This window comes from Lathamus discolor, chromosome 6, assembly GCF_037157495.1.
Source record: "Lathamus discolor isolate bLatDis1 chromosome 6, bLatDis1.hap1, whole genome shotgun sequence".
Taxonomy (NCBI): Eukaryota; Metazoa; Chordata; class Aves; order Psittaciformes; family Psittacidae; genus Lathamus; species Lathamus discolor.
The window spans coordinates 35,323,861-35,339,967 of NC_088889.1; the positions used below are offsets into that span (position 1 = coordinate 35,323,861).

At 42.8% G+C, this 16,107-nt stretch overlaps 1 protein-coding gene across 6 annotated transcripts in view; it reads left to right on the forward strand.

The window, feature by feature from the left end:
- Positions 1-5,873: 5,873 nt before the first annotated feature.
- Positions 5,874-16,107, forward strand: part of CEP128 (centrosomal protein 128) — a 106,837-nt gene continuing 96,603 nt past the window's right edge. For 3 of the 6 annotated variants that reach the window (XM_065685921.1, XM_065685926.1, XM_065685925.1), the window contains exons 1-4: positions 5,874-5,959; positions 8,205-8,365; positions 10,457-10,543; positions 13,945-14,071. In XM_065685921.1, the coding sequence (XP_065541993.1) occupies positions 8,219-8,365; positions 10,457-10,543; positions 13,945-14,071 (361 nt within the window). In that variant the 5' untranslated portion in view covers positions 5,874-5,959; positions 8,205-8,218. Of the gene's footprint in view, positions 5,960-8,204; positions 8,366-10,456; positions 10,544-13,944; positions 14,072-16,107 lie in introns of those variants that run through there. The other 3 variants (XM_065685923.1, XM_065685922.1, XM_065685924.1) reach the window with 3 other exon arrangements.

Consider the following 16,107-nt stretch of genomic DNA (forward strand, 5'->3'; position numbering starts at 1 on the left):
TAGGACAAGGGGCAATGGGTGTAAACTGGAACATAGGAAGTTCCACGTTAACATCAGGAAGAACTTCTTTACTGTAAGAGTGACAGAGCACTGGAACAGGTTGCCCAGGGGGGTTGTGGAGTCTCCTACACTGGAGATATTCAAGGCCCGCCTGGACAAGTTCCTGTGTGATGTACTGTAGGTTACCCTGCTCTTGCAGGGGGGTTGGACTAGATGATCTTTTTAGGTCCCTTCCAACCCTTGGGATTCTGTGATTCTGTGATGAGATGCTGCAGGCCTGTATCCTGTTGGCAAAGTCACTGTCTGTGCTGTGGCCACACTTGGCTCCCAGCTTGCTGTTCCTACTAGAGCAGCCTGTCAGGGCTGAGAGCACTGAAAGGCCTGACTGCCCCTTCCTGACCTCCTCTAGCACCTCTGCCCAGCCTGCCCAAAACCCAGGACTCCATGTCAGCCTGCAGGGCCATCAGTCCTTACCCCAGCACTGCCATATTGAGGCCAGTCTCCATTTCCCCCCAGTCCTGCCCTGCCTGGCCATGTGTCCTGATTAAGCCAGGTCTCACACTCATCTTGGCACAGCCTCAGCTCATCCCAATCCCCAGGGAGGTGTCTAGGGCCTAGGGTTGGTGTTGCCCCTGACTCCCTGGGCTGCCCATCTCCTGGCTGGGCTAGCAGGATGGAATGGGCTGCCAGGTCCTGCTGTGGCTCCAGGTAGATCCCATGTGGCCCCTGGTGCCTGGCCATGAAAGAGCTGCCAGCCTTGTGGTGCCATGCTCTGGTTTCTCCTAGACAGCTTCTGGTCCTTCTGTTCAACATTTTCCTGAACTGGCTGGCAGAGGGTGGAATGAAAAGTATGTTTGTAAAGCTACAGATAACCGCAGGCTAGGGAGGTCTGTGAACTCTAGAATTTAAATTCAGGAGAAACACAAGTAGCTACATGCATTGAGACACACCCTGCCCAGCAGAAAAATTGGAATACTGTGCAATTATTTAACTTTACTTTACATTTATAGAGTTGTCTGGAATACTTTATCTGTCAAGAAAGAAACAGACAAACAGGATTATTCACAGGATAGTACGGAAAACAGGAGGGTTAGAAACATGACCTGTATTGAAGGAATGATGAAACACAGTTGCTTACCTTAGTCAAGACTGGAAGCATTTCAGGCTGTAAAATTGAACAATAATCAGTAGTTCTGACCACATAAATTCTGAAGTGCGATAGCATCTAGCAGCTTAGTGTGACTGGCAACTCTCCTCCCGATGTGGAATGTTACTAAATGTTCCTTTTTTATATACTAAAATATATTAATGTATTAAATGTATCACTAACGTGTATATACACATTTATAAATATAATCCTAAGAACAGACATTCAAAACCCTGTATGCCCTGAGGACAGAGAAATTAAACAGTTTTAATCAATGAATATAGCTTATGCTCAGACCTTAATAAGCAAATAGGAAAGAAAAATCCGTAGTAAATCTGCAGTATGTTGCAATTTATTTTCCCCTGGTGCTTCTTCAAAGACCCTGCATGTTCCCATTAATTTAAACATGGCAAAAATTGAGAAGTATATTTTTCCACTGTTACACTCCCTCTAGTGACTGCCACAGTTGCTCATCTAGTATCTATCTCAAGCACTGCAAGGCTCAGAATTCCATTGCTTTGGAAGTGATTTAAAAAAAACCCATTATTCTTATCTGCCAGATTTACTGCGGTATCTCAGGTATCTGCACTGCTTATATATGGTTTATACACAAATCAGATAAACCGCAACAGGTTCTAACAAAGAAGGAATTAATTCCTAATTAGTGTTTCACATGAACTCCTCAAGGGACTACTAGATATCAACAGTTAAATCTTGTAATAGCTGTATGAGGAAGTGTTCAAACTGGGAAAATAATTCAATAAAGAGTAGAATAAAGACATAGCTTGGTTATTTTTTTCCTGATTAATTAACAAGTTTGGCTATTCCAGACACTTGTAAGATATGCCAGTTCCTACCTGTTTCTATTTCAGTATCTGAAATAATTCTGGTCTGTTAGATAAAAATCTACATTAGACATACTACTTTGACACAGCACCACTCATCAGGCCAAGTGCTTGAATAGCGACATAAAAGAACGTTAATTCTAGGGTCTTGAAGATTCATGTCTATGTAACCAATTTATCTTCAAGAGCAGGTAGTTATGGAGTTTTATGGGTATAGAACCTTAAGGAACTCTTGTGCTTCTCCTTTTGCTTTATTTAATGAAAAAGTCATGAAAAAGCTGTTACAACTGAAATACTCAGTTGGCTGAAAACTAAATACGACGTCCTGCTGTGTGAAGCCTTGTAAACCCTGAGGTTGTCATTTCTAAGAGAGCTCAGAGAGAACACTAACATGTAACTATCCTTTGAACTTGCAAATAGTTAAGGTAAGAACTATGAAAGTTTCTTCCAGGCAGGTGTGTTTGTGACAAGGAAAGGCTTACAGAATCACAGAACACTTGAGGTTGACCCCTGGAGGTCAACTGGCCACTGCTCAAGCAGGGTCACCTAAATTCTGTTGCCTAGGACTGTATCCAGATGGCTTTTCTCTGTTCCCAAGGATGGAGATTCCACAATCTCTTTGTGCAACCTCTGCCAGCGTTTGGTCACCCTCACAATTAAAAAGTGTTTCCTTATGGTCAGACAGAAGTTCCTCTTCAATTTATGTCCATTGCCCCTTGTCCAGTCACTGGACACCACCTTTTTTGTACCTTCAGGTATTCATACACATTGATGAGATCCCCCAAGCCTTCTCTTCTCCAGCCTAGAGGGCCCAAGCTGCATTAACACATGGTAGACATGCGTCAGTTCTTTAATCATCTTAGTTTATCTCAGCATGTTAGTAGCTCCCTCAGCATGCATGGGTGCACCCCACCAGGGTCCATGGACTTATATATGTTCAGTTTATTTAAGTACTCTAAACAGATCCTCTTCCACCAAGGGAGTTCTTCCTTTCTTCAGATTTCCCTCAGGTTTTCTTGCTCCAGTAGAAAACTGCAGAGAGGGTTAGATCACAGAAAATAACAAAGTTTATGTGCTCTTTCTAAATAGCATCTCCTGCTGTCAATGTTGAATACAGTGTGCTGGGTCATATGGACAAGCAGAGCATTTTCATGTTCATATCCGACAATGGTGACAAATACATGCATACAAATAGTCTCTAAAGAAAGGTGCAGTAAAAAAATCCCTAATGCATCCATCTAGTCTGGAAATCACCATGTACATGTTCCAGGAATAGACTTTACTGAATTGACAGGTCATCACACTTGTAAATTTGCAACCCTATCACACCTGATCCCCCTCCCATTCCTTGAATTTTGAAGGGAACAGAGGAAACCAGAAGTTTGTCCTTAATACTTTGCGCAAAACCACAGTGATCTTCAAGCCGTTTGTTACCTTACATTGGTGTTCACTGAATCAACTGGGTTTGAAAACATTACTGGCCTGCTGCTCTCTTCTCTGTTGGCAGTGGTGGGGATCTAAATGGTTTGGATAATTTTCATCAAGATATACACAGTCCAGGAGTCTTGGCATACATGCCTGATTACAAGTTTGGCTTTTTTTTTTGTAACAGTCTCTAGTATTTCACTTTTTATACCAAGCAAGACTCAGCTTGATGAGAATTATACTAGTCCACAGCATAAGCCTTATTTCATATGCATATGTGAAGGAGTTCCCATGTTTGTGGTAATGCTGCAGCTGTGTGCGAAAGCAGCTGCTTGAAGCACTGGAAGCATCTGCTTCTTTCTCTTACATTAGACCAATACATGCATAGTTAAAAAGTGCTGTCTGCTGACTACCTGCTTTTACAATTGATATATGCATGGTTATAGCCTTTAGGACTGACTAGTGGTTGTGCCCCATTTGACAGTCTCACATACTGGCATTAGCTTTCACTGGAACATTGTGTTAATAGCAAACCAGATGCGCCCACACTCAACATACATGTAAAACCACTTCTCGTATATGAACCAACCACATCTAGGACATACTCCTTAGCCCTTCATCCCCTCTGTGATGGCCTGAGAGAGGCTACCAGGGCAGGAAATCTGCTCATGGATGAATTTTGGGAGTCTATGGAGGAGCAAGCCTACCGCCAGGTGCAAAACGGGGAGGAGAGGAAATTCCTCAGAGAGCTCAGGAAAATTCAGGGTCTGTTTCCCAGAGACCACTATAACAGCCTTGTGAGATGAGAACAGCCGAAGCCCTGGCTCTTACCCTGCTTTTCTACCTACCAGCACAACCTGACCATGCTGCAGTCTGCAAAGGAAAGGCCAGGACAATCAAAGGTGATGCACTGAAATCCGGGGAAGACTCATTTCTTCCCTAGTTATTCACTAATGCTTCAGCTCACAATAAGGTAAATTATATCAATACATTCTTGTTCTGTGTCTCACCTGCCTTCAACTCAGATGAGGGTAATGCCACTTGAGCATGACCACAAATCAAAGATACAGCATCAGGGATCACCAGACACTGCCTGGGCTGTTGGTGGATGCTGCCAGTGCAGGGAGCCTAGCTGTTACAGGTTACAATCCCTGTTACAATCATATGGCATACAGGTACACTTACTACGTTAGAGACTTGTCATGAGTAAATGAAACAGTCCTGTGAGACAGAAATGAAGGCAGGCAGTATGGATTGTCAGCCATGCTTTATTACTGAGCTCAGAGGCCAATGGAATGGATCTGTGAAATACGAACTCACCTTGAGGCAATGGAGACTTATCTGTATTAAAAACCCAACCCACTCTTTACCTTGGGCTTGAGTGCTCATCTACAGGTAACTGGCAGCCAAATATGCCAACAAATATTTGGCAAATATGCCAAATATTTTCCAAGTTTCAGGGGCCCAGGCGATGTTTCCTGTGACCACCCACAGCACTCTATCTACCCCTTTTCTCTCAAGGCTAGTCAGTGTAGCAGTCTGTAATATTTGGTCATTTTTACTGCATGCACGGGTAACAGGAACCACATTTATGAACTGGAAGATGCGGGGCTCAAGGAAACAGGAAAAAGTCAAGAGACAGGAATGCAGATATCTCCCTTGTGAGAGACAACTGTTTCAAGTTTCACTCTCTTACAACTACCTGAAAGGAGATTGTAGTGAGGTGGGGGTCAGTCTCTTCTCCCAAGGTACAAGTGATAGAGCAAGAGGTAACGGCCCCAAGCTACGCCAGGGGAGGTTCGGATTGGATATTAGGAACGAAACTCCTTCATAGAGAGGGTGATCAGACATCGTAAAAGGCTGCCCTTAGACGTGGTGGAATCACCACCCCTTAAGTGTTCAGAAAGAGTGTAGGTGAGGCTCAGTGACACGGTTTAGTGGTGGACTTGGCAGTATTGGGATAATGACTTGATGATTTTAAAGGTCTTTTTCAACCTAGGGGATTCTATGATTCTAAGTAACTCACACCTTTCCTCAGCACTATCAGACAGGTGCCTACACCTGCTTTGCCAGAGCAATAGCTTTTGTTTCTGCTTTTCACGCCTGCTTAGCTGCAGTTTGCGTAAAACCAACGTATTTTGCAGACGTTTACCTTTTAACGCTTACAAACACCAGCGCCAGAGAGCGCCGCGGCCTCCCACAGTCCAACGACAACCCGGCGGGGCTTGGCTTCCCTTACGGCTCCTGCGGCAGTGGGCCACTGGCTCGGCCAGCGTCGCTGCCGCAAAGTCTCTTGGGAGTTTAAGTCCTCCGCGCCTTCTTTCCCCGTGGCAGGCGTCGCTCGCGGACTACCTGTCCCACAGACCCCTGCGGCGAGGGGGGCCCGGCGCCCGGAAGGAGGCTTTGGCCGTTGGTGGCAGGGCGGCTAGTTCAAGTTGCCATGGCGGCGAAGTGAGGCCGTGTGTGGAGCCCTTGGGCGTGCTCAGGGAAATGGTCGGCTTCGCCTCTGGGAGCTGTCGCTCCCTCCTGTAGCTGCTGTATGGTGAGGGCTGGGGGTGTGGGGAGGGCTGAGTCGGGGGCTGCGGCTAGAGCGGCTGCGGAAACGTGCTGCGCTGCCGCTGGGGTCTGGTAGGGTGCGGAGGTGAGCGGCCCTGGGAGCTGCGGCAGCCGGGAGCCGCGGTGGGAGGCGCGGGGCGTGCCGGCCGCAGGGTTGCAGCCCTTGGGCCTGACGGAGGCGCGGCCGTCGGCATGCTCAGCGCTGTCCTGGGCTTGTCCTGCTGCCCCTGGGGCTTTCACTGCCGTGTCTGGCGCAAAAGATTCCGGAGGCCCTCGGAGATGATGTCAGGTGTTAGTGAAGTTCGATACGTGCGCGGCGTAGGGAGGACTTGCAGAGAGAGTTAGTTGGTGTACAGTATGAAGGAACTGTTTTCTGTGTCGTGATGCCGAAGAGGGCTGGGAAGGTGGTGTCACAAATTGACCATAAAGTGTAGGACCGGTGCCTGCTAGCATGATGGTGAACTGTCACTATGTCGGGCCACCTTCCTGGTTTTTGAAAACTTCTAGCTCGATTGGAAGCTCTTAAGGCAAGGACCTTTCAGGTGTCAGGTCCCTTTCTAGAATGGCTATTAATTGTTTTTGTCATGCTTAGCCTTATCAGTAAGGCTTCAAACATGCCTTTAACACCAAGTTAGTTACCTAGTGATAGATTTGTCTGCCTGGAGCTAAACAAATAAAAACACTTGAAGTAATCAGGTTGCCTGTACTCAGTTTATCTTTTGTTTACTTGAGCTGGAAAACTTGCAGTTGAGACTGTCACTTGTACTTGTTTGCTTTACTCTGAATATCTCTTAACAAGCCAGTCTAGAGTGAAACTGAAACGTTCTGTTTCCTGCAGCGAAGGAAAATACTGAGTACTAGTGTTTTTCCTGAGTGCAAGAAATTACAAGTTATAATCTGTTTGGGTACACTGAACTAGTAAAAGACAAATCACTCTCACTGTCAAGTAGATTGTATGATCATGTGCTGAAATCAGTCTAGATTTTTGTAAAAAGTGATAGTAGGCACTTCTTAATTTAAATTAATAGACATATGTGCATATAGAGTATTTGTACAGATTTCTATATATATTATGATTTTTAAAAAATGTAAAATGAAATTTTTATAATTCCTTTAAAAATGAGGATGTTGCTTTATACAAAACAAAGCTTTAACTTAAAAGTATTTGTGGTTCCTCTTATGTTGCTCATAAGAACAAAGAGGAATGCTACTCAACCATAAACAGGAAGTTTTCTTCAGACAAAATGTCTTTCTGTGTCTAGTGTTTTCTTTCATGTATACCTTGTTTACGAGCCTTTCTTCAGTGCTTTGGCTACTAAATGTCTTACTGAGTCTATTTTTGGACAGCTGAAAACAAAACCATTAATAATTTCTTTTGTGAATCTTCATTTCCGTTTTGTGTTCTCCAGTGTCATAACTTTTCAGTAGTTTGGGCTGTTATGGTTAATATACTTCTCAGAATGATGTTTTCAGAAAATAAGTAAGCTGCTGCTTTTCCTTAAATTCTATCAGTACCTATCTCTTTTTCTGATATTACAAGTTGTCATGCTGGTCTAACTGTTTAACAAATTTGGTTCCTTGTTACCATATCCATTGATTTGATATCAACGGATACATTGCCCTTTTTTTCTTAGTCTGTTTTATTTTTCCTGCATATTTGTGTTGATTAGTCTACAACTTTGCAGTTTTCTTTCCTTGCTCTTTAAGAAGCAGCATTTGCCTTTTTCCATAATATCTCAAATTCCTGAGTCCTTAACATAGTGATTCTTAGATTTGCTTCAGATATTTAGTTACTTGGGGCTATTTGTCTTAGTTGGCCCTGGCCATTCTGTAGCAAGTAGTGTGAAGTAAAGGGGAGTGCTTCTGCAGACCAGAACAATTAATAAAACTCTCATGTCCCCAGTGTATGTTTGGGGGGAGAATTTGCTTTGGGCTATGGTCTTATCTGGGTATTGAACTTAGAAATAGTGAGAGTGCATTTTTTGATTTATTTCTGTCCTAATTGGCTCTGTGTCTTGCCTCTTGGCACTGCTTCATGGTGTGAACAAACATAACTGAGGAACAGTTGGAAGATCTGCTTCAAAAGTATATGCTGCTGACTTGAACCAGAAAGGCTAGTGTAAATGTGGCCTGAGTGTTTGAAGTTGCTTTGGGAATACTGTGCAAGTCAGAGACTGTTCAGTTAAAATCTGGATTCAACACTCATAACTTTTTCTGGTCTTCCTGTCTAGGTTTCAAGATACTAATGGCAGATTCATCCAGTGATTCAGACAACTTTTTTAGGGCTCGAATAGGAAGGCGGCCACCTTTGAGAGCATCCCACAGCAGAGCTCAGAACTATGGTGCGGAAGAAGTTACAGAGAAGATCCATACTTTAGCAAGTACATTACAGGTTGTTTACAAAATATGGGTTTAAAGTATGTATAGAGTTTGAATTTCTGTAACAAAAGGGTTAAATTTTCATATCTGAAGTTGTGGAAAATACTGTAGTGATGGGAAGCATTGCTTTCTGTGCAAACCAGAAAGGATTTGGGAAAGTTTTTATATTGCCTTTCAGCTCAAAGTGTGTGGTTTGTTACACTTATATACAGCTGTTATTTAAGACAGTAATAGCGTTGTTAGAAGTAATCACCTGTTTGGTAATACTGTTTATAAAATTTGCCAAGTGAATAATGCCAAAAAAAAATTGTCAGATTCTCAAAAAAGGCATTACATTTTGTAGCAGAAAATTCCAGCCCCATCTTTGTTGTCTTGCACTGTTTAAAATTGCCCAATTCATGATAAAGTACGTATGTAGGCAGTTAATTCCCTCATGATTGGCCTTACAATTCAAATATTTTCTATGTGTGGAACATCACAATAAGAAGCAGTATTTATAAACTTGCAAGAGATCCTTACCTAAGTAGGAAAAAGCATTCATCTAATTCCTGCTGGTTCAGTGGAGGCAGTGGAGGAAATATGTGAATCTGTATTGCAAGTGGAAGGAGACATTTAGTTATCTTGATGCCATTTACTGCTTGAGAAGTCATTGCCATTCTTCTCCAGCTGACAGTTCTGAATGCCTAGAGTGAGTGAAACTTACAATTAATTTGAAGCTGTAGCCTTACTGTCGTACTGTAAATGATAGTGACCTTTTTGTGAGTTTGTGTTTTTTATTTATTTGTTTTTTCTCATTCCCTTTGCCATGGTCTGTCTTAGAATCATACAATCATAGAATAGTTAAGAGTTGAAAAGGACTCAAAGATCATCTAGCTCCAAACCCTCTGCTGTGGGCACGGACACCTCAAACTAAACTATGTCACCCGAGGCTCTGTCCAACCTGGCCTTGAACACTGCTAGGCATGGAGCATTCACAGCTTCCCTGGGTAACCCATTCCAGTGCCTCACCACCCTCACAGGAAAGAATTTCTTGCTTATATCCAATCTAAATTTCCCCTGTTTAAGTTTGAACCCATTGCCCCTTGTCCTATCACTACAGTCCCTAATGAAGAGTCCCTCCCCAGCATTGTTACAGACCGCCTTCAGGTACTGGAAGGCTGCTATGAGGTCTCCACGCAGCCTTCTCTTCTCCAGGCTGAACAGCCCCAACTTTCTCAGCCTGTCTTCATATGGGAGGTGCTCCAGCCCCTGATCATCCTCATGGCCCTCTGGACTTGTTCCAACAGTTCCATGTCCTTTTTATGTTGAGGACACCAGGACTGTACACAATACTCCAAGGGAGGTCTCGCAAGAGCAGAGTAGAGGGGCATGATCATCACCTCCTTTGACCTGCTGGTCACACTTCTTTTGATGCAGCCCAGGATACAGTTGGCTTTCTGGGCTGCGAGTGCACACTGAAGCCGGCTCATGTTAAGTTTCTTGTCGTCCAACACCCCCAAGCCCTTCTCCGCAGGGCTGCTCTGAATCTCTTCTCTGCCCAACCTGTAGCTGTGCCTGGGATTGCTCTGACCCAGGTGTTGGACCTTGCACTTGACATGGTAAAACTTTATAAGGTTGGCATCAGCCCACCTCACAAGCATGTCAAGGTCCTTCTGGATGGCATTCCTTCCCTCCAGCGTATCAACTGAACCACACAGCTTGGTGTCATCGGCAAATGCCGTTTAGTTGAGGGCACACTCAATCCCACTGTCCATGTCACCGGCAAAGGCATTGAACATGACCGATCCCAACACCAATCTCTGAGGGACACCACTTGTTACTGGTCTCCAGCTGGACATTGAGCCATTGATCGCAACTCTGTGCGTGCAGCCATCCAGCCAGTTCTTTATCCACCGAGTGGTCCATCTATCAAATTGACGTCTCTTCAATTTAGAGACAACATCTTCAGATTCTGGTTACTTGAACAGTATTTTGAATGCTTAGACCATTTAAAAACACTTGTATTATCATTTTACACTGATAAACCACGCATAATAGAGACAACAGCAGTGTCTGAATAGAGGAAGTTTCTGGTTTGACTTTTCTTCCTCAAACTTTTTTTAAGGATACCAACAGAAATCTAAGACATGTTGACCATTTGCTGGGACAATACAGAGAATACAACAAGGAACAAACTGAAGCGATAGCAACTGTGAGTAATCTTCAGTTTATCTTGACTTCTTAAATCTTTTCTGCTATTAGCATTCATAGCTGGAAACTTGTTAATAATGGACAGAATATATCAAGAATAGGTAGATGTAAAGCGAAAGTTTGCATATTTATTTGAGTGATCTAAATCAAACCATATTAATATGTTATATAATGAGCCTGGCAGGTTTTGTAGTTTCATTACTTTTCTGGGTCTAAGCACCAAATAGATTATTATGACACAATACCATGTACAAGGTGTATAGCTGGAATAGAATATTAGGGAATGTGTTTCTTTTGCATGAATAAGTGATAATATAAAAGCTAAATTACAGCAGGAAATGATGTTGTGATCATACTGGTGAAGTATTTTTTCCTGGCATTCTACAGCAGCTTCTGAATCTGTTGACCAGCTTTATCTAAATTGCAGAAGGGGTGAAATTCTCATAAACAGCAGTCTTCTACAAGCTTAAATACAAGTGTCTAGACAGAGAAGGTAAAACAAATTAGTGCTGGTAGGGCAAGAGAGGTTTGTAACTTAGTTGTAAACAAACTGTAGCAGTGAACAGGTGGAACTTGGAACAGATATATGTGAAATGTAGGAGTATTTTGCATGTGAGGGTAGAGAGAAAGAGGAAAAAAAGCAAATATGTAGAAAAGATTTGTTTCTTCAGACAGCTTGCTTTCAAAATTGGTATGCACAAGTTCTGCATAGAAGTAATCTGGGATATTATATGCCTTGAAAGTATTTTTTTCCTTCTGTTTGAATGCTGTTTATGCCTTTATATGCTCTGCTTAGGTACTGAATTTGTGGAATTTCTGGTGAGTGTTGGAGCCATTTAAGCTTCTCAGTTTTTAACAAATACTGATACTAAATGTAGTTCAAGATTGTTACTCTAAAAAGGTGTTCTATTGGGAAACATCAAGGTGAGCAAGACGTCACTTGCATTTAATTTTGACTTAATGTCCATTCTTCTTAGTCAATGCCAGGTGGCTTTTGATTATGGCTCAAGGAGAAATCTAGAGATACTAACCATCTCCTGCTTGAGCTTTAAATAATAAAGTAAATTCGGTCTTCTTAGTACAATTAGTAAAGATAGCATATTTCTCTGAGTTCCAGTTCCCTTTTTGAAGCAAAGCTTCCACTCGGTTGTCTTATGTATTTGGTATGTGGGAAGAAGCAGCTGGGGTCAGTAAGTAGTCAATCTGTTTTCTTTGTATAATAAGTATTTAAGAAAAACTTGAATGAATTTCTCGTTTGAATGGTGATGTGTTGGTGTTTTTTTTTTTTCACAGTGATACTTGGTCCAACACTTCTACCATATTAGATAAGATTGTTTATCTAAGAATGATTTGCTCCAAATGGGCTGTATGTTTAGGTTCTGTTAGTGGCACTGATTGTAATGTCTAACCCTTGAATTCTTTGTAATCTTTTCCTTTAAAAAGACTTCTTCAGACCATTGTATAGCATATTTACATTTATGAATTGGTGACTGTTGGGCTGCTGTGGAGCTATTTTACATTCTAATTTATAAATTAGTCTCACTATCCCACTTTTAGGTGCTCAGTGTCTTATGTGAATCAATACAAAACTTGCTACATAACTTACAGGGTCAGGAAGATTTGCTGTTCAGAACTTTATTTAATTTTTGCTGTTGTTAGTACTCTAGTGGTGGGAAGGTTGTACTTTCATACACGCTGTGTTCTAGAGCAATGTTATTTTCACAGAATCACAGAATCCCAAGGGTTGGAAGGGACCTCAAAAGATCATCTAGTCCAACCCCCCCGCAAGAGCAGGGTAACCTACAGTACATCACACAGGAACTTGTCCAGGCGGGCCTTGAATATCTCCAGTGTAGGAGACTCCACAACCCCCCTGGGCAACCTGTTCCAGTGCCCTGTCACTCTTACAGTAAAGAAGTTCTTCCTGATGTTAACGTGGAACTTCCTGCTGGCTTCACTGGTTCAGAGAGGTTTTAAAGTAATTAGCCCTTGAGAGATATCTGTTTCCTTTGTGGTTATCTATTTTTTTTTCTGATGGCACTGATATTTGTATCTTTTAATTATATATATATATATAATATATATGTATAATTATATTAATATATATATAATATATTAAAAATATTAACCATGCCAAGTGCAAGGTCCTACACCGGGGTCAGAGCAATCCCAGGCACAGCTACAGGTTGGGCAGAGAAGAGATTCAGAGCAGCCCTGTGGAAAAGGACTTGGGGGTGTTGGTCAATGAGAAAATGAGCATGAGCTGGCTGAGAAAGTTGGGGCTGTTCAGTCTGGGGAAGAGAAGGCTGCGTGGAGACCTCATAACAGCCTTCCAGTATCTGAAGGCGGCCTGTAACGATGCTGGGGAGGGATTCTTCATTAGGGACTGTAGTGATAGGACAAGGGGTAATGGGTTCAAACTTAAACAGGGGAAATTTAGATTGGATATAAGGAAGAAGTTCTTTACTGTGAGGGTGGTGAGGCACTGGAATGGGTTGCTCAGGGAAGTCGTGAATACTCCATGCCTAGCAGTGTTCAAGGCCAGGTTGGACAGAGCCTTGGGTGGCATGGTTTAGTGTGAGGTATGCAGGGGGGTTGGAACTGAATGATCTTAAGGGTCTTTCCAACCCTAACTATTCTATGATTCTACAATATTAAGGAAGTACCAAAATGTTAGGCACTTTTTTGTGCCACCTAGAGGGAGATCTGGCAATGTGTATATTTCTGCGAGAGTAAAGCAGGAATTTAACCCTTGTGTACAAGCTTCTGTTAGGGAAAGAAAGGCAACCCTTTAGTAATAGATGTTTTGTAGATTGTCAACTAAACGTGTCAAAAGCAAGTGGCTGAGAACCAAAATTAGCAAATGCAATTTTAGAAAGTAAGATGCAAGTCTGAAAAATGAGGAACTTGTTTAGGACTATAGTTAGTTCTGAACTTTAAAGTTTGAGATGGCTGCACTTTTCTTGAAGTATAGCTAGTAAAAGAGAGGCTTGATATCAAGCTTCTTTGTGAAATTTGGCAGCTATATGTCAAATTGATTCCAGGTAGGGCTGATAGAAAAATGCAATTAAAAGAAGTTGTTTGAAGTTGTTTTCTGGATTTTGCAGAGCTGGCAAATAGGTCTTAGTTTGGTTGTAGGAGACATATTTTTTCTTTTGAGTTTTCCTAGTGTGTTGCACCACTGTTGTAAGAAACTTGAAATTTGAAGCTGCCAGTGTTGTAAAAATGTTTTGCTGTAGTTATAGGAATATGATATACAAGAGAATGAAGAAAAGCTGTTATTAATTCCTAGCTTAAAAATAGTTTTGATTCTCTTAATGTCTTCTTTGAAAAATAATATTTTACATGCATTTTTTTCATCAGTCTATGCTCATATTTCAGTAAATTGCAATTTCTCTGCAGTTAAAAGAAACACTGGAACAATCTATAGGTCAATTAAGGAGCCAACGATTAACCCGGAACTCTGAAATGAGAAGTGCTTCTCTCTCAAGCTTATATCCTAGTGATCTGGATGGAGGAGGAGTGTCAGGTAAAATACTTAAGGTGCTTCAGTATACTTAAATTATGTCACATAGTTGTTGCATGGAAAGAGGAAATTAAAAATATAAAGATAGTGGTGTGAAAAGTTGTCATTGATTACTTCAAAGAAATTGGGTTTAGAAATTTGCAAGACCTTATGGAGCTGCTGATTGGGTAAATTCTTGTAGCTTTCTATTGCATAGTCTTTTCTGCTGGTATCCTGAGAGATCTAATGATTCTTTCAGTAGAGAAAATTGCTTGTCCCCGGCATGATGTATCATATGCATGGTAATGAGAGCTGTAGATATGTATAAGTTAAAGCTAAATCCAAAAGACATTGCAGCTTCTGAAGCTTGTTTCACAGCAAAAGGGAAGTTAAATTTTAAATGCATAAGATTATGGATGTGTGGATGAAATTATGTAAGGCTCAGTGGAAAAGGAGGAACTGAAGAAATGTATAACCTACAGAAAAGTAGCTTTTTTAATAGAATCATAGAATCATAGAATCATAGAATCATAGAATGGTTAGGGTTGGAAAGGACCTCAAGATCATCTAGTTCCCACCCCCCTGCCATGGACAGGGACACCTCTCACTAAACCATCCAACACAAGGCTTCATCCAACCTGGCCTTGAATACTGCCAAGGATGGAGCACTCACAACCTCCCTGGGCAACCGAATCCAGTGTCTCACCACCCTAACAGGAAAGAATTTCCTCCTTATATCCAATCTAAACTTCCCCTGTTTAAGTTTTAACCCATTACCCCTTGTCCTGTCACTACAGTCCCTGACGAAGACTCCCTCCCCAGCATCCCTATAAGCCCCCTTCAGACACTGGAAGGCTGCTATGAGGTCTCCACTCAGCCTTCTCTTCTCCAGGCTGAACAGACCCAACTTCCTCAGCCTGTCTTCATACGGGAGGTGCTCCAGTCCCCTGATCATCCTCGTGGCCCTCCTCTGGACTTGTTCCAAGAGTTCCATGTCCTTTTTATGTTGAGGACACCAGAACTGCACACAATACTCCAGGTGAGGTCTCACGAGAGCAGAGGAGAGGGGCAGGATCACCTCCTTCGACCTGTTGGTCGCACTCCTTTTGATGCAGCCCAGGATACGGTTGGCTTTCTGGGCTGCGAGCGCACACTGCTGGCTCATGTTCATTTTCTCATCGACCAGCACCCCCAAGTCCTTCTCTGCAGGGCCGCTCTGAATCTCTTCTTTGCCCAGTCTGTAGCCGTGCCTGGGATTGCTCCGACCCAGGTGTAGGACCTTGCACTTGTCGTGGTTGAGCTGCATAAGGTTGGCATCAGCCCACCTCACAAGCGTGTCAAGGTCCCTCTGGATGGCATCCCTTCCCTCCAACGTATCAACCGGACCACACAGCTTGGTGTCATCGGCAAACTTGCTGAGGGCGCACTCAATCCCACTGTCCATGTCAGCGACGAAGATGTTAAACAAGACTGGTCCCAACACCGATCCCTGAGGGACACCACTTGTTACCGGTCTCCAGCCAGACATTGAGCCATTGACCACAACTCTTTGTGTGCGGCCGTCCAGCCAGTTCTTTATCCACCGAGTGGTCCATCCATCAAATTGGTATCTCTCCAATTTAGAGAGAAGGATGTCGTGTGGGACAGTGTCAAACGCTTTGCACAAGTCCAGGTAGATGACGTCAACTGCTTTACCCTTATCCATCAATTCTGTAGCCCCATCATAGAAGGCCACCAAATTGGTCAGGCAGGATTTCCCCCTAGTGAAGCCATGCTGGCTGTCACCAAGCACCTTGTTGTTTTTCATGTGCCTTAGCATGCCTTCCAGGAGAATGTGCTCCAAGATTTTACCAGGCACAGAGGTGGGACTGACTGGTCTGTAATTCCCCAGGTCTTCCGTTTTCCCCTTCTTGAAAATGGGGGTTATATTTCCCTTTTTCCAGTCGTTGGGAACTTCACCTGACTGCCATGATTTTTCAAATATGATGGCCAGTGGCTTAGCAACTTCCTTTGCCAGCTCCTTCAGGACCCGCGGATGGATTCCATCAGGTCCCATGGAT